General features: G+C 50.9%; 2 protein-coding genes across 2 annotated transcripts in view; one reads left to right on the top strand and one right to left on the bottom strand.

Annotated features, from left to right (window-relative positions):
• PAPPA2 (pappalysin 2) overlaps positions 1-8,944 on the top strand; it is an 86,841-nt gene extending 77,897 nt beyond the window's left edge. Inside the window, exons 21-22 of the mRNA XM_059478819.1 lie at positions 5,636-5,734; positions 8,870-8,944. Coding sequence (XP_059334802.1) covers positions 5,636-5,734; positions 8,870-8,944 — 174 coding nt within the window. The remainder of the gene's footprint in view (positions 1-5,635; positions 5,735-8,869) is intronic.
• A 4,487-nt stretch (positions 8,945-13,431) lies between these two features.
• The window catches only part of ASTN1 (astrotactin 1), a 61,834-nt gene continuing 47,466 nt past the window's right edge, over positions 13,432-27,799 (bottom strand). The window contains exons 16-23 of the mRNA XM_059478820.1: positions 27,475-27,663; positions 24,858-25,126; positions 23,822-23,955; positions 23,314-23,465; positions 22,853-22,988; positions 22,642-22,742; positions 21,967-22,150; positions 13,432-17,205 (exon numbers count right to left, since the gene is read on the bottom strand). Coding sequence (XP_059334803.1) covers positions 16,971-17,205; positions 21,967-22,150; positions 22,642-22,742; positions 22,853-22,988; positions 23,314-23,465; positions 23,822-23,955; positions 24,858-25,126; positions 27,475-27,663 — 1,400 coding nt within the window. The 3' untranslated portion in view covers positions 13,432-16,970. The remainder of the gene's footprint in view (positions 17,206-21,966; positions 22,151-22,641; positions 22,743-22,852; positions 22,989-23,313; positions 23,466-23,821; positions 23,956-24,857; positions 25,127-27,474; positions 27,664-27,799) is intronic.

The following is a 27,799-nucleotide window of genomic DNA, read 5'->3' as shown; positions in this document are numbered from 1 at the left end:
AAGGACACCTAGAGCTCCACACCAAGACTGCTGGGAGGTGCTGTGGCAGTACAGTGATGCTCCATGAGCTGAAATGAGACAGCAAAATGTCACAACTCTCCAGCCTACCACCTCTTCCCTGAAGTGTTCATTCAGGTATATGGAGAATGTTCTCAAGCAGCAAGCCTCTGTTTCTGTAGTGAGACTTGGGGAGAAGACATTGGAGCTGGAGATGTTTCTGGAGACCTGAGATGTGGCATAAAAGATCTGCATGCTTAGCTGATGAGTGGCTCAGGGACACCAGCAGGCTTAGAAGCAGTTAGAATTTCTCCATTTCGATTTCTGTCCATGTCTGAGGTGATGAGCAGGTCCATGATGTCTCCAACAAGCATGTACCTCCAAGGGACAGCTGCCACAGTTCAAAAGGAGAGAGGGATGGCTCAGGGAACAGAAACTGAAAGACAAAAATGGACAATGAAGCACTAAGTCTGTAGGATTTTGTTTCTCTTCTTCAGGCCACTTGGTCCCAGGTTCCTGTTTCCAAATTCCCAGAGTTCTCTTCCTCTGGGTAGTGCTCATCCTGCTTCCCTCTTTACAATGGGCCAGGTAGACCCTGCTCGCTGCTCAGGGTGGCTCAGGGCACAAAAACATCCCAAAAAACTTTCTGAGCATAAGCCAAACCTGTTCCCTCTCTGTCCCTCTCTGTTTTTCAGAGCTGATTTCCTCCTTGTGCCAAAGAACCTCCAAAAAGAGAGAAGGAAAGTGAATGTGCTTGGGGGTGTCAAGGGGGGAGGAAAAATAAAATAAAAGACACTGCAACAGAGAGAGGGCCAAGAAAAATATTTAATCCAAACAATGAACATTGTAATTTCCTCCCACAGTCTGCATTCCCAGTCAACTTCCCTGGGCAAGCAGGGAGAGCCAAGAATGACCGGGCTCTCTGCCTCACCAGTGTGGATGTGTGTAAGGAAAGGGATGTGTCCTGGGGACACGCTGCTGTAGCATCACTTTAGCCAGCTCCTGTCACAGCTCTGGCTTTAAGGACTGACAGTTTTCTGCAGGGAACCGTGGTTTGGAAGGATTTTGGAGGGATTGGGACAGGGATGGGAGGGGGAACTTTCAGGGACCCCAGCTGGGGTGGTGGATGTATAGAGGCTTTAAGTGAACCAGATGTTTAACAAGGCTTTGGGCACTCTTCAAGTCCTCCCAGGGACCTCCCAGAGCTTTTGGAAAGATCTTGCTAGTGACTGAGGTGGGGAGGAAGGAGAGACATCCGGCAGGGAGAAGCTGCCCTGTGCCTCTCCAAGGGCTACTCCATCCTGTCCATTCTTTCCTGTCCCCACACATCCTGCCTGCTCCTCCCTGCCACAGGCAGCACCTTCACCTGGGACACAACTTCTCTTGCATGCCTGGGACCCCTGCAGCTGTAGCACTCTCTGGGGCACCTCAGGTTCATGTCCTGTGGTTCTGTGAAGCCTGGTTTGGGCTGACATCCCCCTGCCACCACAGGGATGGGGTTTCCAACTCCTCTTCCCACCACTAGTGACTCATGGGTCCCAGGAGCAGAATTACCGGTGGTGAAGCTGATGCACAAGGCATGAGTCTGAGGGCAGCGGCAGCAGCTTTTCCAGGGCTGGTCCTTGCCCAAATGGTGGTTCCCCTGTTTCTCTGGGGCTGCTTTCAAAGTGACAGCTGAGGAGAGCAAAAACACATGCATCTTCTCAGCCACGTGGTTGAATTAGCATGCAAACAGTCTGAGCTTGATGCCCAGAATACCAATTCCCAAAGGGAAAAATTACACCAAATTTCATGCTGACTTAGAAACTCCATGAAAGCAAACTATGCACCCTCCTTGGATGGATCAGCAGAGTCACAAAGCCCAGGACCAGTCTGGGAGAAAGCATTTTGCTTCTTAAGGCTGGACTTGACTCCCTGAGACTGGACTCTAGCTTTTCAATGGCTGTGTACAGATAGAAATGACAAGCACTTTCCATCTCAGTAGCAGATCAGAGGAGTCTTTCAGCTCCTCAGTTACATAGTTAGCCAGGTGAATGCTGAATTTTTTTTTTCTCTTTTCCACCTTCCTCCAAAGCATCTGGAATGGGGCATCACCAAAAGCAAGGTGCTGAGCCCTCAGGTGTGCTCAACCAGAGCAAAACCTGCATTCATGAAAAATAATGTGTAGCACTGAAATATGTCCAACACTGATGTGATCTGTGATTGAGTCTTCATGATCCACCTTTCCCTCACCTGTTGCACCCTTTTGTGCTCTTTCACGCTGAATTAAACTGTGTAAAGTGGATCTGAAGAAGAATGCCTGGACCCTGCTTGCCTCACTGATGGCACTGGGGACTCCCTGCTGGGGAGGACAACAGCCCCAGGGATGGAGCCAGCCTGGGGACTCTTCAAGGGTTGTGGAAAAACACTGTGCACAGGCATTGCTCCCTGCATGACATCTCCCAGCATCCTTGAGAGAAACCCCACCACTGAGCACTCAGAGATGCTTCTGGCTGGGATGCACTGGGATCTAACCAGTCCCTTCTCACATCTTTCCTTTGCCTGCAATACTTTTCCCTCTTTCATTCTTTTTCCCCTTTGATTTTTTTCCCTCTTTTCATCTGTGCCTGCTCCCAGCTTGGAGAGGCTGTGTTTTTTTAGCCTATTTCACTTGCCAAGCCCTCGATTTGCCGTTACTATTTTTGCGGCGGCAGCGCAGGGCTCCGGCCAGCAGTGCCAGCTGCTGCACCTCCACGTGCTGCCACACGCCCTGCTGGAGCTCCTGTCTGAACAAACAGGGAAGATGGATGGCCCAGCGAGCAGGAGAGCCGCTGACACAGCCGGTCTCCCTGGCTGCCTCGGTGGCACGCCTGGCCCAGCAGCTCCCCACTGCTCAGCACAGCACACAGCGGCTGCTGCAGTCGCCTTACTCATTTTTTCCCTGTTTATAAGAGACTTCTCAACCCCCCTCCCACCAGTGGAGGATGGGTATTCTGGCAGCTGAGACCCAGCTGACCATTTCCCTGGATCTCATCCATCACCTTCTTGTGGCACAGCTGGGCATTGGTGTTTTTCTTTTTCTTGACAGCATCTTAAGACATCATCAGGTGTTTTTGAGAGTTGCAGACGTGAGCAAACTGCCTTCTCCCACTGCTGGCATTTCTTTCTGTAGAGGCACAGGTCTCAAGCACAGGCTGAACAGACTCTGTATGGGTTCTGCTCTTTCACATCACCTGCCCTTAGCAGATTGCATTGCCTGTGTCCTCCTTTGCCATGATTCCTGCAAGGCCAAAATGAGACTGATGCAAGTACAAGGGCTCCTGTGCCCTCGAGGGTAACCAGCACCTTGCTTTGTTCTTTCTGCTTGCAAAGACAAATCCATGTGGAGGTTCTCAGTAAGGCAAAGGCACAGGAGTCACCGTGTTCTCCAAACACTAGGCAAGGAGTGGGGACAGAAATCCCCAAACCCTGTGCCTGGCTCTCCTGAGCCTCAAGTCCAATTAGTCATTTTTTATTTTCCCTTCATGTGTTTTTCCAATGTAATTTGGAGCATGAGTTGTTAAGTTTCCCCAACAAGTGTTGCCATAGGAGCCTGTATTTGTTTAGGGTGGGGTACGGGCTCCGGCTGGGTGAGAGGAGGGGGCAGTTAGATAGGTGTAGTGAGAGACTGGGAGACTCCTTCCCCATGCTGTCCCTGCCTCTGTCCTCCCCCCACCTTGCACGCAAGATCTGGAAATCATTTCAGACCTGTGCAGCCGGGATGGGCAAACCTCCCCATAATTGTATGGAAACTACCAAAGCGACGGGTGTTGTTTTGCCAGTGAGTCATGACACATGGAGCAGAGCTCAAGGAAAAACTCCACCGTGTGGAAGGCTGCAAAAGCAAATCACACCCAGAAGAGCCTTCCCCTGCCAGTGGCCCTGGCCAGTCCCGACTGCATCCTGGCACCTGCCAGCCCCAACATCCCTGCCCTGGCCCTCACAGTGCTCAGAGCTGCTTGGAGTCTTAGAAACCTTCTTTGATCACAATCGTTTAAGATCCACCTGATGACTTTCGTGGAAGAGGAGTGTTAATACTGTTGCCTTGAAAAAATTGCATCCTGGTCTTCTCTGGATGCGGTTTGTGACAGAGCAAGCAATGATTGGAGTAAAATCCCTTCTTGTTTTGGAGCGAGCTGCCTAACTTGGCTGTGCCTCAATTTCCCAGCTGTAGGAAGGTGTGCTCTTTCTTGTGCTCTTCCAAAATCTTCCAGTCTAATGTGATCTCTCTGTGGCTGCCTGAATTTGGCCTGTGGCCTGTGCTACTGATAGCAGAGATCAGACTTGGTGGTTTGCCATAATCCCTGCTGCTACTTCCTAAAGTGTTATTAGCCTGTGTTGAGCCCATTTCTCTTCCTTTTGAGTCACAAGGACAAAAAGCCACATGGGTTCTCTGGTTTTGGCATGGTTTTTTCTTGTGAATTACTGGCATTATCACCAGGCCCACATGTTGGCTTTGGCACAGTGGATGCAGGGCTATTGCGGTGCAGTGACATTTTTCAGCAGGCTCTCATTCAGTTTAAGGGTGCTACATGTGAGTGTCCATCATCAAAGGCTAAGTCTGGGCATTTTTGGGATTTCTGGTTGTTGTTTGGGGCCAACCAGATCCAATGAAATGGGTCAGCTGCTTCCATGAGCAACGGGATAGCCAGGTTTCCACCAAGAGTCCTGTTCAGTCTGGAGAAGAGAAGACTCTGTGGAGACCTTAAAGGACCTTCCACAACTAAAAGGGGCTACATAAGGGTCAGGGAGGGACTTTTGGCAAGGGAATGGAGTGACAGGATAAGGGGTAGTGGCTTTAAACTCAAAGAGGGTGGGTTTAGACTAGATATTAGGAGGAAATTTTTGACTCTGAGGATGGTGGACATAGGCACAGGTTGTTCAGAGGAATTGTGGCTGCCCCGTTCCTGGAGATGTTCAAGACCAGATTGGACAGGGCTTGAACACCTGGTCTAGTGGAAGATGTCCCTGCCCATGGCAAGGGTGTTGGAATGAGATGGTCTTTAAGGCTCCTTCCAATCAAAACTGTTCAATGATTCCAAGATTCTGATGGAAAATGTCCTGGAGGTCAGCCATGGTTGCTGGGCCAGTAAGTACAATCACAGAGCCCAAGCAGTTCATTACTAATCACTCTATGAAGAAATGGCTTCTCCATCCTGTAGCTGGTTCAGTGGCTGCTTGGCAGTGCTGGTGTAGATGTGTGATAAATAAACCTTGGCTGCTGACCGCTCCTGACGCCTCCTTGTGAGTGCTTCCCGTGCATGGCGCTGGTCACAGCCCTTGCGCGGGACAGTTCTTCAGCCATCACTGGCTGCTCCTCAGCCCCAGTGCTTCTTCTCTGATTAGATGATTCATGTAACTAAACAGCAATAAACTGATTTTCTGAGTGGCTGCTCATGCCATTTAACACTTCTGACACAATTCCACGATTCCCTAGCTGCTGCCCTTGGAGCACCCGCTGCTCCATCCACACCAGCTGGGATATCTGGTGCCCTTTTGCTTTGAAGAGGGGGTTGTGTATGCTGGAAGTGGGACCTGCTGAGGACCTGGGACCTCCACTTTTGGGGGCAACCTTATGCTTTTGAACAACCTTTCACAGAGCCTTCTTCCTCTGCCTTAGCCCTTCCAAGCAGACGGCTGGTGTGACACCATCAACAACCGGGCGTACTGCCAGTATGACGGCGGGGACTGCTGCTCCTCCACCCTGTCCTCCAGGAAGGTAAGAGAGCACCTCCCGTGCCCTTGGCCGGCATCTGTGGATTCAGGGGTGACTGCTAGCTATGTTCTTTGGCTTTGCTGGCTGTGGAACCGAGCCTGCAGTGTAACTCTCCCATGAACGGAGAACAAACGCACGGTTCTAAACCAAAGCCAGCTGAAGCTGATGGACAGCATCGCTCTGATTAAGAGTGGGGCTTGGTCTCAGGCCAGTGGGATTGAAACCTCAGCCCAGCTCCCACTGAGGTTCATGGGATTTCCTCTCGTTTTGGGAAACATGTCCCAAAGAAATGACTTCCATAGGACATGGTGAGTCAGAAGTCACCTTCTGTAATTGAGCTGTCTCATGGGATTTTTGCTATGATCCACTGGCATCTGCTACAAGTGATGTTTTCCTCCCTCTCTAAGGAGGGAAGAATAGTATAGAGGGAGCAACTTGGCTTTGGGGTAGCACAGACCCTTCTTTGTCTCCCATCACAATCTTCCCTCCCACCTAACTTGCTATCCAGCGCTCACAGCCCATTCTTCCTAATCATATCCAACAGCAAAACAAATCACAGGGCATGAAATAATTTCTCACTGCGAAAATATGTGAATTTGGATCTTCTCATCTTTGTTGTGGAGCTTGAATCATTTCTCCTTTCATCACGCATACATACACAGAGAAAAGGAAAAATAAAATCCTGGGAAGATCCACTTGAGATAGGAAAGAAGAGGCTTTACACCCAAGTGATGAGTGAAATCCCCACAACAATATCATGACAGCTCGGAGCAAGGCATGGCCAAAATAAAGGATGGGTTCACAGCAGAAAGTGGGGGGGTTCAGTCTCATGGCTCACAGACCCAGCTTGCATCCCCCACAGGTCCCAGATCTTCCGCTCAACAAGCCTCCAGCACATCCCTGTTAAGGCAGATGGAGAAATACAGGGTTTAAACATCAAAAAATCCCCAAAGCACTCCAGCCCTTCCTTTGCTGATCCAGTCTGTGAAAAATCAAATGTTTTCACAGTAAGAAAAACTCCTGGCTCTGAGCCTGGTGTGTATAAAACCTCTGAAGAAAACTGTTTTCTCGGCTCCCATGGCTCATTACCAGGCCACTGTCAACCAGAAGTCAGCTGCTCAGTGTATGCTCTCCCTCCTTTCTCTGCTACCAGCAGCTAAGGGGACACAGGCTTGCTCTGTCACACGCAGTTATTGTAGAGAAAGTAATGTGAAATGAGCCTCCCAACCTGCACCTGGGATGTCTCAAAGCTGCACAGCTTGTGAGTGGCCCTAGGTGAACCCACTGCCTGCCCCATGGAAGGCTGTTCTGCTCGCAGAGCCTCCATCCTGCCTGGCTTTCCTTAATCCACAATGCCCAAGGACACTGCACCCACCTTGGGCAGTGTGCAGGTCAGCTTTGCAGCTGAGAGCTTGGTTGACTTCCTCTAAGAGCTGCAGAAAACAAGGTTCTGTTGTCTTTGTGTTTTGCTGGAAGAGCCAGGAGTAGCTGACAGGTCCACAGGTTCAGATGTGGATGAAGGGGGTTTTCTAAGAGGGACCAAAGTAAAACTTTAATCTGAAGGTGCCTCACCACTGCCAGGCCTAGTCTGAATGTCTTACACCCATCAGGGGACACTTCTTCCCAGGGTTTGACATTTGGGGCACAAGATTCAACCCGACCATTGGCTACAAAATTCAAAACACATTAACAAAAAGAAAAAGGCTAAGAACAGAACTCAGCTAGGGACAGGTTGTATCAGAGCCCATTCCTCAGTGGGCACAGAGCCTGGCAGTGCCAACAACAGGGCACAGTCCAAAATGTCTGTCCACAGCAGCATGGAGGGGTCTTTTAGGGGGGCAGAGAGGTGTCCCAGGGTGAAGCTGAGCTGTCCCTTTTGTTATAAATATCAACGAGAAAGCCAAATTAATAAATGCGAAAGATGATATTTTCACGACCAAAATACAGTCCTCAAAAACCACAGCCAAAGAGACAGTGTTGGGCCTGGGATCGGCGCTGCGTGAACTTAGATCCAGCCTCTATTGCTTTGGATATCCTTCTGTTGACGAATGCCGTTTCCAGCAGGGCTATTTTATACAGTTTTTACGCCTGAGGCAGAGGTGCCCCGATTTCTTTTGTGACCCTGCATATGTATGAGGTTTCTTTTTACTGTGCAGGGTTGGACAGTTGCTGTTTCTTGGGTGGTGGTGGGTGCTGATCATGTCAGGAGAAGTCGTGTATTCAGATGTATGTTTTTGACAACTTCGATTATCTTAATTGACGATGCTTATCAAGTGCTGATCATCCTTCGGTGTTCCCGGGTGGTTCCGGGGGAAGCCCATCTCTGCACTAGCCACATTCTTTTATTTGTTAACAAGGAATTCATTCCCACTGCCACCAGGAGTTTCACAACTTCCATGTGGTAATCTGTCTCCCTGGTCAGAGGCTCGTTGGATGTTTAATTTATTTCACAATTTTTATTTCATACATTTTCCATCTAAGCATGAATTACTTTACATGACTCTTGGAGTTTTGTTGATAATTGCTGCCCTGAGATGTGCAAAAGTTCTCTCTTTCAGCCCGCGCACCCAAAGAACGAGTCAGAGCTCTTCGGTTTTTGGTCTTGAAGTTGTTTATTAATTCTTATCTATAAAATTTTCTTTCTGCCCAGCCAAGGTCTGCCCAGCATGGCAGCCACAGGCACTCTGACCGCCCTCGGGGTGGTGATGTCTTTTTACACTACAAACTAAGTATAACATATTTACAATTACTTTCCAATACCTATCACCTATGTTACACAGTGAGCTTCTATTCTAAACCAAACCCAAAGTGCCAACATCGCTGCAGAAAATGGAGACCAAGAAGAAGAAGAAGAAAGGCTGGACATGCTCAAGTTCCTCCATCTTTTCCCCAAAACCCCCATTCCAAAAATCCTAAAATCTTCATAGTGATAATTGTATTGTTATACTGTTTAAACTTCTGTGACTTTCAGGTCCTCATACAAAGCTGGTAATTTGCTCCACGGGTCATAATCAAATCCCCAGGTGTTCTGGGCTGCGTACCAAGGTCTCCGAGCCCCCCGACAGGGTCCTCAACTTGGGACACCCAGAGGGATGCATTGAGTTCCGACACATGACACATGACACTTTGCTCCCCCAGGTGATCCCGTTTGCCGCCGACTGCGACCAGGACGAGTGCACCTGCCGCGACCCGGCGGCCGAGGAGAACCAGTAGCGGCGCCATGAGGGCCTGTCTGGGTCAGGCAGCGCCGGGGGAGCCGAGGGGCGGCGGCGGGGCCGTGAGGGAGAGCCGGGCGGGGCATGGCGGCTGCGGCTCAGGGGACGGCTCCAGCCCACCGAGGAGCCTCGGAGGGCGGGCTGGGGCCCCCTCGCCGTCGCTGCTCCCTCCGGAAGCCACACGAGGCGCTCAGGCCGCGGTCTGGGGCCGCCTCAGCCACACGCTGGGCCAGGGCCCGTCCACGCCGGGAGCCCGGGGGCTGCCATGGATGTGTGTCCTGGTGCGGCTCCTGGGTGTCTGTCTTTGTCACTATTCACCCCTCTCTGCTGTACAGACTTCTTTTAGCAAGGTCGAGGTAGTTGTGATCTCTCTGAAAATATTTAAACTTAATTATATCTATATACATATATATAATATATATATAAATATATATTATATTTTCTTTGCTCTCGATGAAGCTGAGAAAGGGTATCCTTTATCACACACCCATGCTGCTGTGAAGTACAAACCATTGGGAAAAGCACAGGTCCGGGCAGGAGGAGCAGGGATTTTCCCCTTCCTTGCTGAGCGGGAAAGAGGACGGAGAGAGAAGCCAAACAGCCAGGCCATGGCTGGCAGGGAGGCTCCCACCTCACGGTGATTTGTGATTTGAGCATCTGGCAGGGACCAAGCTTTGCCCTTGGTATTTGCCAGTGCTTTCCCTTGTTCTTCTTAGGGCGTGGATCTGGATCAGGATTGTGGGGTTGAGAAAAAATGTTATTGTGCCCTTGAATCATCCCAGTGAGCACAACAGATTCCAAGGGTACCACAGGCATCCATCACACATTATTTTAGAGCTCCTTGGGCAGGGTTATGTGTCCATGGGGATCACTGCATGGTCAATAGGAGCAAAGACTCAGCGTTCTCCCTCTCTGTCTCACTCCCCCAGCCACTGCACACCCAGCTGGGTGTAGAAGCCAAACCAGTGCAGCTGTGTGATGCTTGAATGAAGGATGCTGTGGTGGTCCTTCTTCTCTTTCCCTCACATCTAAGCTCCAACTCAGTTGTGTTGTCAGCAGCTCTCAGAGGAGACTAGGCCCTGTAATGCCAAAAGGACCAAAAAAAACCCAAAAAAACCAACCTGTCAGGAGAGTTTGAGAATTATCTTTTCTCATTGAGATTTTCCTTAGTATTAGTATTCCTTATTATTATCTCTGTCCCAGCCCCTCAGGCTGGACATACAGTTGCTGACTTCCTAGAGGCTCTTGCTCCTGCAGGCGCTAAGTGAAAATCTGCAGATTCACTTCTGGGCTCAAAGAAGCCCAGCAAGAAACTGCCCCCATAATTAATTCCCAGAAGCTCAACTTGGACCCAGCTGCATAAAGGCAGCAATAGGGAAGGTGCCTGGCTCCAGCTGGGACTATCACTGATGGTTTTGTGCTGTAAAGAGGCAGAGAAAAGGGGTAGAAAGAGGAGAGGAGAGCAGAGAAGGGACCACAGAGTAGGAACTGAAGGCAATGGCCTGTGCTGTTGGATACAGGCTTCCAGCCAGAGTTTGTCTGATGAAGGAGTGGTGGAGAGAGGGTGACACGGTGTGGAGAGACCAGGAATTTTCAAGGCATCGTTGGAAACCGAGCTTCCACTAGCTCTACCCCATCCTATTTTGTCAGGAATTTCCTATACTTGTGTTTTACTTGAGGACCCGAGTAGGGGCAGAGGTGCTTGGACATCCTACCAGCATCCAGGCAGGAGATGCCTTGTCCTTCTCCAAGCCCTTTCCTGACCCCAAGTGTCCCCATCCACCTGGCCTAGGCAGAGATTTGAGGAGAGGTAGGGGACAATGAGCCCCATCTCCTCTTGGGACACTGACACTTTTGTTCTCATCATGCACAAGGGACACCGCCCCAGAATCCACTGTCACTTGGACAGATAGCAGCAATATCTTGTCGGATATCCACTTTTCAATTAAAAAACAACCCTCAAGCAACCCAAGGAAATTCAAATAATAATAACTGCCTGCCACCCTAGGATGTGCAGCTTGGGCAGCCTGTGCTGCTCCACCAGTGCAGGAAAGGGGAGATCCAGGAGTTCCAACACAGCAGAAGTGGGGTTCTGGCAGCCCCCACAGGTGGGGACATGGGATGAACATCACATCCAGAAGCAGAATTTCAGCATCTATTGCCATGACAAACCCTTCCCTGCCTGGTCTCAGCATTACCTGAATGCCTCCTATGTGTTTATGTACCAAATTTGTATCCTTTTGGCATGAAAATCCTGGTTTTTTCCTCTGCTCACCTGTGTGTGCAGGGAAGGGACTGTGCCCATGGACAGGGGAACTGGGGGGTTGGGACAGGAAGTGCTGGCTTGGCTGGTAGACATTTGTGCTTCTTATGACCAGACAGCTTCTACATACTGAAATATTGTTCTTCTATAGCGACACTGAGCGGTTTTTGTCCCCTTTAGGGTTTTATTCACAATGGAGGCTGCTGCTATTTTTATTTTTTTGTATTTGATAATTATTTTTTATAAAAATCTATGAAAAATAAATAATCTTCTCATCCTCCATCTCTCCTGCCTCTTTGATTCACCCAGAAGGGGGCCAGGGAGGTGGTTTGGTCTAACATATTCTCCTCTTCCCAAGTCAGAGACTCTCCCAGAACAGTCACAGCCCAATTGGAGATTTCCTTTGGATTTTGGGGAGTGGGGGGACACTCACCTCCAATGCCACCTCCTAATTCAAGGCTGCCACCCAGGCAGCTTTTACTGTGCCACCAGCTGCAAGAACACTTTATCAGAAGGTCTCCTGGTTATGCTACAAACTGGACACCTTCTATAATTAATCCACTTAAAATTAAGGGAAATGTGTGTGTTTGTGTGTGTGTATGTTCACATCCCTAGTGACAGGGAGCAGAAGGTGGCCCACACTAGAGCCAGAGACCATGTGAAATCCTGGCAAGAAAGTTAAAACCCAAGACAATAAAGTTGCTTTAAAATTTGGGGAATTTTTTTTACCTTGTTTTCTTCAGTGACCAGGTAAATTTTTCACCTGTGGTCTGAGAAACACCAAAAAGCCCTTGCCCTGTGTTTACACCCCACTCTTCTTCCTCCAGCCATCTCTGATGCTCCTCAATCTTTTCATCATGTCTGGTCTTTGCACAGGGACTCAGTCCCAGAGGAGGAACAGTGACATCAAATGTCCTCTCTAGGGCAAAGCTCCCCAAATCAGGCAGAGGAGCCAACAGCAACCCTCCAAAACACACACACACTTTACCAAACCCTTCCTAAAAACCTACCAGTGTGCTGGTGGTGCACCCCTTGCAGTCCACTTCACCCTTTTTTGGGGTGGCTTTCTCCAAACCCCTGTGGATTGCAAACCAGATGACCCCGGAGATGATTTTGTAATGAGCCAGCTGTGCTGAGATACTGACACAGCAGTTTAGGCTTGCAGCTGCACACCCTGCTGCCACACAGACCCTCTCCTCTTCCTCCTCTTTCTCCTCCTCCTCCTCCATCTCACTCTATGGCCACAGCTTATTGTGCAATGAGATGGTGGTTAACTGCATGGAAAATAGCAGAAGTATTGGGAGTATTTTTAGCTTATTTTCCTGCAATTTAGCACTGGGAAAAGAAAAAAAAAAAGAAAAATCAAGTCGTTCCATGAGACTTGATGAAGTCTGGTTTCCTATGGATTTGTGTGCTATAGTCTCTAAATGCCCCCCTGTGTCCCTCCCAAGTGTCCTGCCTGTCTGCCTGTCTGTCTGCCCAGGCTCTCCCTGGGTCTTCCACCCATCTGGCAGGGTAGGTGGCAGTGCACACTGGGCTTGGCCAAGGGACCTGCCCTTGCAAGTCCTGATGGCCTGACCATTAGACACAACACAGCAGTGTAAGTGGCTCTTGGCATCTTCTGCAGATCTCACCTCTGTTCAGGCACTGCTTTTCACATTCTTTGTGGGACTTTAATACTCATGTTGCTGCTAGTCCTCTGTCAAAAGTCTGCCAGATGGACCAGGACATTCTCCAGGGGTGGCTGATCACCAGACAGCACAGCACTAGCACCATCCCATCCACCTTACATACTAAAAGAATGGCTAAAAGGTGGGTAAAACCCCCTTATATATACAAAAAACTGGCTTTCTTGGACTTTGCTTCCAAATTCCCAGCTTCTGTGGAGGTTTGCAAATCAAGGGCTGAGGTACTCTTGATAAGGATGTGTAAATGCAGTTTTTCCCCAAAAAAGGGGTGGCTGGAGACATCTTTACCTTCCCACATCCAGCAGAGCAGGTGGGCAGGACAGGGCTCCATCTGTGTGTGCTGAGTGGTTTGGGACTTGGCTAACCCAGTGGGCAGACAGGATAATGCTAAACTTGTGTGAAGACTCACCCAAGTTCAAAGGCTGAGAGTGTTTCATCTGCAACCAAAGATGACATCAACTGGACCAAAACTATAAACAAACACTCCAGTTTGCCAGAGCCAGGGATTACTAACAGCTCCTTTTAATAGTCAGTTAAATTATCATCTGGAGTTTTACATAGTGGTACAATGATTTTTGTTGCTGTTGTTTAAAACCTTTTTTTTTTAAATTCTTTTCTTTTAAGTAATCCAGAAGGGTTTTGTATTTCTTGCCACATGGCTATCTCACCCTAAAGCACCCTACTTTCAATCTACAGTAGTAAAACGTCACATTAGAGGTTTAATAGAACATCAAGGAACATGAATTGTAGCCATCTTTGTAAAGAAAAGGACCAAACTGTTTTATATGTTAAATAACTCCACGACAAGGAAAAGGTAGTAATGCTATTACAGGGGTACGGACGCAGCAAAGAAAAGTTAACGACCCAGAGGTTCATCTCAGGTGAATGATTGCTCATTAATTCAGAAATAAAACAAAAAGAAAGGGCAGGGGGGGCAAAGGAGGTTGCAGAAATGGTTGGAAAGCAAGTGCCTGTTGTTGGCAGTTTGGGAAGAATTAGGAGTCCAAGAGAGAAAATACTGTGCAGGCCCAACAGTAGGAGCCTGCAGCAGATGTGGGTGGTGTCAGCTCTGCAGGGAATCAGAGACACAGAATGGGTTAGGTTGGAGGGGACCTTAATGAGGATTGGGTACCAACCCTGCTGCCGTGGACAGGGACACCTTCCACTAGACCAGGGCACGCCTGTTTTGGGTGAGCAAGCCCCACACAGCACATCTCACCAAGGCCAGGTCTGCAGCAAGGGACAGTCCCCATGCTGGACTGGTCTGGTACCCCATGGTGGCTGCTGGCATTTGTCTAAGAGGGACTCGTGTGGTAGCTGAGAGACTTGGGCAAGAAAATCCAAGCTTGGGCAAGGTTCTGACTTGCAAAGCTAGAGTGAGGAAACCAAGAAGGAAGCCCTCACACAGCCAGGGTCACTGTGAAAATGGCCCCACAGACGTGCCAGGCTGCCAGGCCCTGCCAGCACAGCAGCTGCAGGGGCACCACAGTGGGCAAATCATCAGAGCACAGCCCTGCCAGCAGCCTGCACAGTCTGTCACAGGGTGAGGGTGCTGAGCCCCATCCAGCTGTGCAAAAGTGCTGCCAAAGGACCCCAAAGGAGAGGTGGCTTTCCCCTCACTCTCCAAAGCCCAGCCCATGGAGAAGCCAGGACCCATGGAGCAGAGCCCAGCCCAGCTGGCTGATGATGCTGCAGGGCTTTGGTTGCCCATGCAAGGGCTTTGAAGTGTCAGCACAGAAGCAGAACAGAAATATCTGCAGAGCCTTGGTGTGAATCTTGGGGCCAGATGAATAAGTAACCTAGGCAGGTGTGAATGCATGGGGTGTGCAGGGTTTTCCTGGCAGTGTCACAGCAAGTGGCTGGCAGACAGCACTGCTCCTGTCCTTGCTGCTGCACCTAGTAAGCAATAAAAGAGAGGAGTCTGCTACCCAAAGGAAAACAGTCTGCATTTCACATAAAGGCCATGTACACGGTATTACTTGGCGAGAAACCAGCTGGTGTCTGGGCCAGAGCAGCCTTCCTTCAAACATCCCTTCGAGGCATTGAGCAGAGATGCCCTTTGCCCATGGCTGGATGGCTGCCTGGCTGGAAGTTAAAAGTTGTCTCAGCATCTGCTGGGATAAGCAAAAGGATAAACAGAAGTGTCTTGGCCACGAGTCTCGCTAAAAGGAAAAGGAGTGATGACTCAGTACAGATCACCTGCCCATCTATACCTGTGCGTGGAGGTGGCACTGGTCTCACTCTGAGCCCTAAGCCCTTGGCAGCATCAGGCACATCAAAATATAAGGACAAACACGTGAGAAAAATCCAAAAGGATCCAGGAGACTTCCTTCTTGCACAGAGCAAACGTTTGTCTGATGACCCCTGCCAGACACACAATACAGCAATGACACAGGGATGCCCAGGTCATACTGACTGACGGTGGCTGCTCCCAGCAGCTCCCCAGTCCAGGCCAGCTGCCCCTGGAGAGATGTCTGCCCATGAGAAGGAGAGAGCAAAGCATAGTTGGTCCTGCAGGAAGATACTGAGCTGCTGTTGAGAGAATCCGGTGCTGCAGCGCTGTCGGCAGTGACGGGGTGCAGAGCGCAGCCGCCTCCCTCTCAGCACCACACAAATATTCAAGCCATGTCCTTGGCAGGTAGGAGGAGGAATGAGGCAGAAAATCATATGAGACAGGCTGAAGACTGTTCCTGCCAAGACTGAAAAAAATGAAAAGGAAATTTCTCTCTGGAGGCATCGTAAAAATCCCACTGTAGGGCTCTGGTCTTGTCTAGATCAAAGGTGCACAGCTGGCAAGTCCAGAGGTGCCTCCTCTGCAAACCAGGCAGGAAGCTGAAGCTAAAAGGAACCTGTTTTCTGCCTCCAACATCATCAGCAGGGACAGGGATTTGGAGAATCGTTTACTCCGAACCAAACCCAGTGTCCCAGTACAACCCCAGCTCTCTAGCTTTAAAAAAAAAAGTTACCAGAGGAAGAGCCAGATGTGAGCCTGAACACAGGCAAGCAATACCCCCAGAAGCCTGTCCTCCATGCCCTCTCTGGGATCAGAACCTTCAGCACCATCCTGCACCACAGCATTGGGGTACCTTGCATGCCTCTCCCCTCACCACGCAGAGCCTGGGCTATCCCACAGCTGCAAGTGTCTGGTGCAGAACATCTTGTCTGCGTCATCTGGCTGCTGCTCTCCTAGCTGACTTCTCCTCAGCAGCAGCTTGATGTTGCTTCTAAGTTTTTATTAGAGTGGGAAAAAAAAAAAAAAAAAAAAAAAAAAAAAAAAAAAAAAAAAAAAAAGGATTTTAAGGTTGACTTCCAAAGAATGTGGTCCCTCAAGAAGAAAGCTCACGATGTCCAGATGACTACTGGCCCTGAGGCCAAGCTGCTTTTGTTTTTGTTCTGGAGGACTCTGCATCTTGGAGCACATGTGGGTTTGGGCCATGTGAAGAACCTGAGGAGATGGGGTCACAATGCCCCTGCCTCTTCACCCCAGCTGATGACACCACCAGCTCTGCCCACCAACAGCACCATTGCTCTCTCAGGTCTCACCCTGACCTTATGCTTTACAATTGCAAAAAACCCCATCCCAGCCCCGCTGGCCTCCAAGTGGCTGATCAGCTCAGCCATAACCATAAGCATCTCAACCTGACCTGCATGCCCTGCCTCCCTTTCTGCCTGCATCACCTGCTCTCCCATCCTGGCTGTGTCACCATGTTCCTCCCACGACTGGTGTCACCCACCTTTGGAGTCAGCCCTCACAGCCAGGGCAGGGATGGGGCAGGAGAAGAGGGCTGTGCCCTCCCAGCCTGCCTTCTCCACCAATGCTGAGGAACCTCTTGGCAAAATGAATAAAACAAAACCAAGAAAACTGGGTCCCACAAGACTTCTAACTAGAAAGGCTTTTGGCCAAGTTGAAGAAGAAACTAATACTGAGTCAGTCCTGCACAGAGCAGCCGGTTTTGCTCCCCAGTCCAAATTCTCCAGAAACATCAGCGACACCCTCCCCTCCATGGGTCCATGTGTAAAACCCCTAGGAAGGCCCATGGGAAGGCCAGCCTGAGAGCAGGTGCCCAGAAGCCTCAGTAGTCCTTGTCACCATAGTCATTGTACAGGACACTCAGCGTCTGCTCCTCGCACGTCTTCCTGAGGTCACGGCTGAGCTCCGACCAGTCGAGCCCATAGGGCTTGATCTCGCTGTAGCGGCAGGCCAGGTACTTGAGGGAGGAGCGCTGCAGGCTGATCTTGGGCTCCTGCAGGAGGCCATTGCACCAGCTGCTGAGGTCCCCCAGCTGCGAGAGGATGAGGCCAGCCTTCCTGCAGCGAGGGCGGGCGAGGGGAGATGCCAGGGGGGCGGTGGACAGCGAGGGGTGGCAGGGGTGATGGAGACACCACGGAGAGGATGGCGGGGAGGGCGGGAGGAATGAGTGAGAAGAGAAAAGTAAAGATAGTTAAGGACACCACGGGAGCTCCTGGAGGGAGAAGAGATAATGCAAGAGCAGCTGTAAGGAGCTGCCAGGACAAGGAGGGATGGTATGGCTGTGGGGACACACCATTCCCAAGGCAGCACTGCCAGCCAAATCCATGTGAGAACAGGATTCTCTGCCCAGGGAAGAGATGCCCATGTCACCATGGCAGTGCTGGACCTGCTGCACTGGTCTTGGGACTCACACTTCCCTGTCCTGTCCCCTCTTCTTCTTCCACCCTGTACCACTCACACAACAAGGCCAGGTTTGCTGAGAGTTTATTAAGGAGACAGTCACAGGTGCAGCTGTGAAACCCCCAGCACCCTTTGGGTGGACATCACCAAGGACTCAAGTGGCACCACCAGTCACTATTGCAGCTACTGGATCCCAAATATTACAGGATGGAAAACAGAGCCAATAGCATTGTAGGCAGTGGGGATAAAAGCTAAGAAGTGTCAGGCATGACATATATGGCCAGCCCAGAACAGTGTCACCATGTGTGTCCTCTCCATTAAGTGCATGTGCTGCATATTCAGGAGCTATACTGGTCATTCATGGTTTGGTGTAGGAATCACAGAACCACAGAATGGTTTGGTTGGAAGAAACCTTTAAGATCATGTTGTTCCACTCCCCTGTCCCATGGCAGGGACATCTTCCACTTGACCAGGTTGCTCCAAGTCCCAGCCTGGCCTTGAACACTTCTAGGAATGGGGCATCTTCAACTTCTCCAGTGCCAGAAAAGCACACAGTATTGCGAGCAGCAAGACAGGATACCACTGAAGAAGAGGGAGATTTAAAGAAAAAAAAAAATCCAAACCAGAGTGTCATGTCTGGCTTGTGAGGGTCTGTATGGAAGGTTGAAAGTGAGATAAGAATTATGATCCATACAAGACATAAGTACAGTGAATGACACTCCTGCTACATGACTCACAATATTTAGGAACAGCTTAGGAAAGATGGACAGCAGACCCTGCAAACCAGAAGGGATACAATGGAGCACACATCAAACCCATCCAAACAGCTCTGAGAGAGCAGGGGATGTGGCAGAGCTCCCTGGTTCTTTTCATGTGCACTTTGTATCTTCCAGTTTTGGAGAGCAAGATGAGGAAAGGCAAATCACTGCAGCAGCAGCTTGTAAAGAGCCACAACCCAGCCAAGGCAGCCTTGAGAGCAGGTCAGGTGACAGAGGCAGAGCAGCTCCAGGATGAATCCATCTTCTGCAAGAGACATCCAGCACACACAGGGCATCATAGCCTCAGTGCAGGCTTGTCCTGGTAGTGAGGAAGTGCTAAATCACCAGCCTCTTGTATTGGCTGAGATATTGGAAGAGCACAGAGGATCATGGCCAAACATGATCTAAGCTGTGTTCTTTTAAAATTTGTCCTCTTAAAATTGTGCTTCTAATGTTTTTATCAAGAAAATCAGTTTGTACAGATAAAACACATTGTGTTCATTTTAAATTTATCACACACTTTGGGTGATCTCCAGGGAATGTGGCCACTGTGGAGGCAATGGATTCAAATGAAGCATCTTGAAGGTATCTCATGTGCCTGGAAACCCAGACCAAAGTTTAAGTGTCTGATGAGCTGGGATAAATTTCCTACCCAGCTACAAGGTCAATTGCTGGGTTAGAATAGTCAAGGAAAAGAAGATACAGCCCCTCACTAGCTTTAACTCAGCATCTGCTCAGCCCAGAACTGGCAGCAGTCACAAATCATGATTCTGAAAGGAAAAAATCGCATTCTTACTGGACATTCTTACTTAGGATAAGCAGGGTGGGCTGGTTTGACAGCTCCAGGATATGGGTACCAACCATGAAGGAACATCACTGCCTCTCCACACCTCCCTCCAGGCCAGAAATTTCTTGGGAGAGCTATTTGAAGAGGAATTAATTTACCCCAAGTCCAGCCAGAGCCAAGCTTGGCTTTCATGGAGAGAAAACTTTGGATGTGACTGCAGCTCCAAGGGCCCAATCTAGAGCCACTGAAAGGTTGTCCAGCTCTGTAGCCACATGACAAGTGCCACCCCAGAGCATGTCCAGGGCATGCCAGAGAGGAAAAGGTGGTTAGCATGGTTTTGGCTCTGGAGACAGCCACCCAAGCTGGCCAGCCATAGAAAACAGCCAAGCTCTCACTTGTCTTGGTGTCTGCATCTGACACCTAAGCAAGGTGCCACGAGTGCCTCTCCTCCTCCAGCATTACAGGTACCCTCACAGGAAGGCCTGATATTATCCCACAGATTTTGGCTCAAAGCCCATAGGCACCACCAGACTTCACTAGGCTTTGCATCACATCCAGCTTCCACTCACTGCTTGCTTTTTTTTCTCCATTTCCTTTCCTTATGCAAAGACCAGGACACTCTGCAGCCCTTCTTGGACCGTGAGGGAGCAATTTGCTTTCGCAGCCTCAGACAAGTTACCAGTGCACTCACAACAAGTTCTGCTTCTTCGGTCCAGCAGCCAGCACTGCCAAGAAGGGAGCTGAGTGTGCCACAAATGAGCAGAGGAGGAGGTGCCCTGGACGTGTGGAGGAGGAGGGACATGGTAGAGTCAGTCGCGTGGGTCCGCATCCCCGACTTCAAAGGAGCATCAGCAACAGTCAAACAAACACTGTCTGCTGGCTAAATAATGTCATCTGCAAGTGATTTGTCCTGTCACCACCAGTCTGGGTGCTTCACCCTCGCAGACGATCAAACAGGAGGTCTGCTTTCCAAGATTTGTCATCACCAGAGCCCGCTGCAGCTGCCTCAGTGCCTCTTTCCAAGGAGCGCGAGCTGCAAACACTTCATCAGCGACTTGCGTCATCCTACCCCGAGCGCTCCAGCCTTTCCAGAGGCTGCAATTAACCCTCTGGCTCGTAGATGCACACAGAAAATGGCATCATTTGGGTAATTCAGTGGCATTCCTGGCTGCTCCACGGCAATGCCTCTGCTCTGTGGGGCTCGAGGAGGCAGCTTCCACGCCGTGTCCCGGCTGGTGCTCACTGAAGCAGGAGCAGCAGTGGCAGCGCTCAGCCTCGGTGAGGGCAGCGGCTCCGTGACGACTCCAGTCTGTCACGTAAGGAATTTTATGTGTTCCTCATGCAAATCACCACAACAGATGTCAGATGGTCTGTGCAAACTGGGGCTGGATTTCACATCTGGAAATGGAGACGGAGCGGCATCACCACAGCTGGGATAAAGACAAAGGTGAGACCGAAGGAAGTCCAGGCCTGCTGATCCCACTGGGTGTCGGGGGAATGAGGCAACCCTGGGCAGAGGAGCTGCTGGGAGCCTCTGCCCTAAAAACACTCCATGTGCTGCAATGATCCTACTGAGCTTTGAGGTTGTGCCTCAAAGGGCTCACATTTCTTAGGACATAAATGGGAAAAGGGAAAAGAGAAGAGAACCCACCTCCACTCCAGGGCATGGAGGGCCTCAGAGTTTCACACTAGAGCTCTGCTAGGAGACAAGTCCAATGCACTAAGTGCAAGATAGGCACAGGCTGAGTCTCTCTGACTGCCTAGCAGAGGTTTGGAGGACACAGAATGTACATGGGCAATCTCCTATCCTCTGCTAGAAGTACACAGGTGAGCACCAGAAGCAGTGCTGGAAGACCAGCAAGAGGAGGTATGGGGCACGGTGTAAGGCAGAGGCCATGAATTCCATATATAGGAGCTCTTGGAGATGTAGGTTTGAAAGCATCCCTGATTTCCAGATGAGGTCACAGCTCTGGTTGTTTGGAGGCCAGATGCTATGAAACACCACTGCAGCACACGCAATCTCCCAGCCCAGCCTGCTGAACTGACTGGAAATACCCACATTACTGGGAAACCACACAGACTAAAGCAGATGTTGAAGGACATGGGGAGAAGGGAACATCTGGCTATCTCTACAAGCCTGGGACATTCTCAGGCAGCTAGGGAAGCTTCAGCAACCTGGAGAGGCCTGAAGAGAAGACATGGTGCTTACTCAGGCACAAAGAGACTATTTTAGACAGGAAGAGCTCAGAAGAACCTCCTCCAAAACCTGCTGTGGCAGCTAAGCACTGCCTGGGCACCAAAAACACTCGTGTCACCCCCCCACAACCACAGATGTGGATCAAAAGTGAGGAAATGCACAATTCAGCCCTAAAGTCAGTCCTCTGCCTGCTGGGGACCACAGGCTGACAGAGTTCAGCACACAGAGGTGCATTCAGCTCAAGCCAAAGCCCAGGAAAAGGCAGAAAGCAGAATCCAATCTCCATCCCTTGTAGGTGTGTTATTTTTCCGAGACCTTCTGCCTTTTTGCCTGTGGCATCAGCTGTGAAGGAATAAAGAGAATCCCACCCTTTTGCCACTCTGCATAGCATGAATATGTCAGGCCAGACTCCAGAGACAGGACAGGGCTGATGGGATGGACATCAGGGTTGGGTTGACAACAGTCAACCACTTTCCACCTTGTCCTGTTAGTGGTCCTTTCACATGCACAGCATCCAGCAAAACAGAAACCCCACTGTGACACTCTGAGGTCTCTCATCCATCATCATATAATGAGATTTGCTGAAGAGATGCCTTCCTGGTCACCACTATCCCTGAGGGACAATCCTGCTGGTGGGCAGGCCTGGCTGCTTATCCAGCTGAGCTCCCGAGCCTACCTGGGCCCCAGCTCATCCTCACAGCGCCAGGTGAACTCCCCAAAGCTCTCGTAGTGCTGGTTGTAGTGGTAGAGGACTCGGTGGAGGCTGGGGGAGCCCAGGTCCAGCAGGGTGTTGTAGGCTGTCTGCTGCTCCTTGCCACTCGTGTAGCCATTGAAGAGGTTGTAGATCTTGTCTGCTATTTCTGGGCAGAAGGACAGGGGGTGTTCAGTGGGGTGCAAGGAAAAGCATGAATAAAGCCTGCCACAGGTAAAGCTCAGTTCTAGGGAAGCCAGGACCAAAACCAAGATTTGTCCACTGAGTTATGATTTACATCACATCAGGACAAGGTCCCACCAGACTACATAGCATTCCCTGGGCTCAGGCCAGAGACAAGGTCCCAACAGACTAGATGGCATTCCCTGGGCTCAGTCCAGGTTAGCTTCCCACAGTTTGGTCTAATTAAGAAAATAAATGGGTGATGCCATCAGGTAGTGTTAGTGAAACACCATTTATTCACTTTTGTTTGCAGAAAGAACTGTGCCTCCTGCAGCCCCCATCTCAGCCCTGCACACGTGTGGCAGCTCCTGGGCCACTATGGGTGAAGGAGAGGTTACAGCCAGGACATGAGACATGTACAGGAACATGCTGGAAGGGGGAACCCACTCTTGGCCCAAGCAGCTCCCTCCATCTCACCTTGAGCTTTCACATCATCTACCACAGGGCACGGCGTCTTGACCGTCACATCACTTGACCTGGAACGTCTTCCTGTGTTGTCAACTCCCCAGAGCGTGAACCTGGATGAGAAGGGGGAAAAACAAAGCTCTGGGCTCCACATGGAAATACAGGCAGCACCAAACAGGATCAGGATGCCAGCACTGCCACAGGGCTGGCACAGGGCACTCACATGTAGGTGGTGTCGGGCTCCAGGCAGCGGATGATGAGGGAGATGGTGGAGGAGAGTCTGTCAGGCACTTGGGCTGGCATGGCACAGGGAGACTTGGCACCAGAGATGATGTCATCCACAAAGCTCAGCACTGTCTCTAGGGAGAAAGGGGAGCATGTGCCACTGGTGATGGCACAGGGGCTGTGGAGAGCCTGTGCCTGATGCCACACTGCCTGGTGCTAAGGGGGAACAAGGCTAAGGCATGAAGTTGGCGTAAAGTTGGACCCACTGCTTTTCCAGAAAAGTTCATCCCTGTGGTATGGAGCTGCCCCTTTCTGCACCATGGTGGGCAGGAGAAGGGCTGCTCTCTCTTCCCCAGGATATTTGATTTGTTGCAGCACCCCCTTGCAAAGACAAAGACAGGCTCTCTTCTAACACCTCCATCCCACTGTCCCTGGAGAACCAGGGGAGTCCCCACTCACCTGTCTCCACCTTGGAGTGGTCCATTCTGTCAGTGACCTTCTCTTGACGCAGGAGGTAGTCCACAATCTGCACCCCAATGGGGGGCTCCGAGTGGCCCCACTCCAGTACCACCAGTGTGCTGCTGGGCTCATGCACAGTGGAGAGACGCAGGCTGGGGGACAGTTTTTGCATTACTTTCTCACAACAAAAGGGATTCAAAGCCATTAACTCACAGGAGACAGCAACCTCAGGAGATAAATTACTCCCCCTCCCTTTCCCCTCCAGTTTCTGGGCATGGTGGTCCAAAGGACTCATTCCTAGGGTTGCTTTACCAGGATGGATCCACAACCAGCCCCATAGTCCTCAGCTGAACTCAGAAAAGACACTGCAACTCTGCACTCTCGATTCCCATCAGTTTGCAAACCTTCCCCACAAAGGCCCACAGCCCCAGCACCCCCTGCCACCACTGCTGGCCATCACCACCCCTTCACAGAGCCACCACACCACAGAGCCAGGCTGGGCACCTACATTGGGTGTGGGAGAGGAGCGCAGGTGGGCAGCCCATCGGCCCCGAAGGCACTGGAGTCACAGCGGCACCAGTCCTCAATGACATCCCCGCTGCCCGAGCACCACAGCAAGCTCATGGTGGCCTCCTGCAGCAGCTGGGGGACAGGAGAAGGGGTTGAGCACTGGGCAGGTGAGCTCCCATGTAGCTGGATCGGGGGTAGGACGGTGGGGAGAGACAGAGACGAGAGATCTCTGCAGCCAGGTCGTGGAACTTGGGGTTTATTGCAAAGGGCCTGGGTGCAGGGGCCTTTTGGGATTTGGGGTTTATTGCCAAGGGCCTGGGTGCAGGGGCCTTTTGGGATTTGGGGTTTATTGCCAAGGGCCTGGGTGCAGGGCCTTGCTGGGAGCTGCCAGCCACAGCTCAGAGCAGGACCCAGAGAAGAGAGGGGTAGAGAGGTTGAGAGGGTAAGGGTGTAAAAGGGTAAGAGAGCAAAAGCATAAGAGAGTAAAAGGGGTAAGAGAGCAAAGTTTTTGTTACAATACAATAAATTTTCTTCTGTCTTGAGTATTCTGATTCTTACTAACTAATTTAGTACAATATACAAATCTTATAGCATTTACATACAGCCTATAAGAATCATTATATTACTATAGTATGTTACATTTTAAACTCTAAAAACTCCTCTTTGGACCCTTTCTGCTAAGCTAGTAGGGTCTGCTCTGACTTTTGGACTTGTCTGCAAGCAGAGGGTACTGTTTCATCAAAAGGGGATTACCTTCAGCTGGCTACACCATTGTTTTCCCATTGTTCAGTAACTAAGGGATCTCAAAGCTTGCTTTCATTTCAATCTCACTTATACTTTCTATATTCTCAAAATCTTTTGCCAGGCAATCATATTTATAAGGCTTTCCTGTTTCATCTTCCCCAGCACTCCCATCCCACCACCACTTGTCTTCATCCATCCCCTGGTGGGCTCAGCACAGCCCATCCACCCTGGAGAGCAGGGCTGGCCAAGGGGCAAGGGCTGACCCCGCTCGTGCCCAGGTGGCTGCTCACCCGCTGGGTCTGGTTGTTGGTGACCAGCTCGTAGAGAGGGGCTGCCTTGGTGACCTCCAGCAGGATGGGCTCGGCTGGCACGTCGGGGCTGGAGGAGACGTGGCACAGCGGGCAGGAGGAGGGGCAGCGCCCGCGGCTCTGGCACTCCATGCGCACGCCGGCTGCCACGCGCTTGGTGCCCGACTCCGAGAGGCTGGCAATGTACTCGGGGAACGTCAGCACCTTGGGGTCCCGTTCCCGCTCCTCTGACTCGTCCGAGGGAGAGTTACCTGCAGAAGGGGGGAAAAAGTGACACCAGGGTGGGCTCCAGGCCACTGGTAGTGGAATATGAGGGGCCAGAGCTCTGCCTCCCACCCAGGAGACAGGCAGTGCTTCTGAAGAGCCCCCTGCATCCTTTTTCTCTGTAGGGATTAAATACTTACTGGTCTTCAGAGGAGGAATCTGGACTAAAAAGCCCACCCTGGCCTCTGTGATTGCAGGTCCTCTGGTCTCCCCGTGCCTCAGTTTCCCTGGCCCCATCCCTACAGCTGGATGGGACAGTCCAGCCTTACAGCAGGTCCCCACGAGAGGGAGCCTCCTTCATGTGGCTGGAGGCTTCTGGAGAACCTGCCTGGGCACCTTCACAACACATTGACTCCCCAACAAAACCCCTGCCACACCACTCTCCTGAAAAAGCCCTCCTGGCCCTACAGAGCAGGAAATGTTTTGGCGCAAGAGGAACAGTCCTTGCACAGAAATCAAAAAGGTAAAATCTGCCATCACTGCTGTGCCCTGGACAGCATCACCCTGCCACGGCAAGCCTTGCCATGAAGGGAAACAGTGCTTTTCACACAAAATCCCTGCCAAAGGATGGCAGGGATTGATACAGAAGAAGAAGGAGCGTAGAGGGACCATTGAAGATGGTTGGTGGAGTTGGAGGAAGCTGAAGGATGAGCAGGCAAAGCCTCACTCTCAGGGCAGGCTCAGGCCATAATTAGTGGTGACCTGGTACATGGGGAGCCACCATGGACCACATCCATGACTCAATAGGAAAATCTCCCTATAGCAAGGATTTGTGGAGAAATGATGGGCCAGCACTAGCCCATCCTTGAGTCTCCTGAAAGAAAATAAGGCTGTTGAAACAAAACCTGGGATACAAAAGTGTTGCTCTGCTCCCCCAGGAAGCTGGAGATGGATCACTTTAGGCTGGCTGTGAATTGCAGCTTAGCAGGCACCGAGGAAAAGCAGAGGAGCCAGGGAATGATTTGTCTCTTGCAATTTCTCAATCGATATCCAGCCCCTGACGTTTGCAAACAAAAAGCAAAGGAAGGAAAGTGGCAGGTGCCAGAGTGAAACCTAAATGTGATACTGTGGGTGGAAAAAGGCTGCCAGACCTGAAAAGCCTCCAAGCACGAAAATCAAAGAGGAGGAAATTGCAGGAGAAATAAAAGAAGTCGTTGCAATCAGGAGGTGCTACATCTGGAGACAGCCCACAGCCAAACAGCACCGTGCCTGTGCTTTCCCAGGTGGGCTTGTGAAGAAGTCCAGGCTCCAGGAGCCCACAGGATCCAGACTCAGGGTTTGAAAGAAGCCCGTCCCACACAAGAGCCCTGGGGAGATAACAAGCGTCTCTGTGGCTGGGACATAGCAAGAGCAGCACCACAGGCTGGTGCCAATACTGAGAATTATGAAGCTTCATGATGGAAATGATGTGTCCATTGTGGCTCCAAGCTCACACTGCCTGCACCTGGGAATTCCTGGGCAGCAGCAGCAAACCAAGGTCATCTAAAGAGCAGCAGCTCTGCTCAGCATCCCCCATGCCCAGGGTTGGGAGCTGGCTCTTGTTTGCTGCCCAAGCCTGGATGCTGCAACCCACCATCCCCAGCATAGGCAGGAAAACACCTACAGGCAGCTTTGCTGAGGCCAGCACAAGAGATCACAGAATCACAGAATCACAGAATAGTTGGGAATGGGAGGGACATTAAAGACCATCTCATTCCAGCCTCCTGCCATGGGCAGGGACACTCTCCACCAGACAAGTTGCCACGGACCTGAGGACAGATGGCAGCAGGCAGGGGTTAGGCTGCCTCAGCTTTTGTAAAGCTGCCATTGAAATTGGACACGGCCTCTTCCACAGGGGATCCATCACAGCTCACTGCAGCCAGGGCACTGGAGGGATGCAGCAGTGCCAGAGGCCCTAGGCACCATGATGAACCTCCCAGCTCCTAACTGGTTCCCTGGCATTAAAAGCATTCTCCCCAGGAGAAGGAAACACACTGGAGGGAGCAAAGTCTGGCTGCAGGATGCAGGTGGAAGAGAGTAGATATGGCAGAGACAAAAGGAAGGGAAGAATAAGATTAAAGACAACAGTTAAGTCCAGAATGAGGCAGGATGGCTCGGTGGGATTGGTGCACTTGTCTTTCCCTGGGGCTGTGGGTATGGATCTTTCTTGTTGTCCTGGCCTGCTGCAGTCCATGGGAATCCTTTGTGTGGCTTCAAAGTGTGTGAGAGCAGGGTGAGGCAATGACATGGGATGTGGTCCTGACACAGGCTGGGCACCTCCAAAATGCCGAAAGCAAACCCACTTCCCACTCCCAGGGGGTGGCCATGGATACCCTTCCCAAGGACAAGCTCCTACCTTTGCTGATGTCCTCATACTCCAGCCAGAGCTGCCGCTGGACCTGCCTGTTGGGATACCAGATGGAGCAGGACTCCTCAAAGCCATACACTGCCTCTTGGATGTAGTGGTTGCCAAACTGGTCCAGCAGCGCCACAAAATCTGCACGGGAGGTGGCTCCATCCAGAGAGTGGAGTGCATTGCTGAAGGCTGGCAAGGAGGTGGAGGAGATGCTCAGTTCCCAGAGCCCACCAAGCCCTTGCTACCCCGTACACACTCACAATGGACAGCCAGCCTTTGAGCCCATCACCTCTCAGAATCTCTGCTGGTCAGAGTGACTCTGAGA

Source organism: Ammospiza nelsoni, chromosome 9 (genome assembly GCF_027579445.1).
Source record: "Ammospiza nelsoni isolate bAmmNel1 chromosome 9, bAmmNel1.pri, whole genome shotgun sequence".
In the NCBI taxonomy this organism is placed as follows: Eukaryota; Metazoa; Chordata; class Aves; order Passeriformes; family Passerellidae; genus Ammospiza; species Ammospiza nelsoni.
The sequence above is the reverse complement of the archived record's forward strand: the minus strand, read 5'-3'. Positions and strand labels throughout refer to the sequence as shown.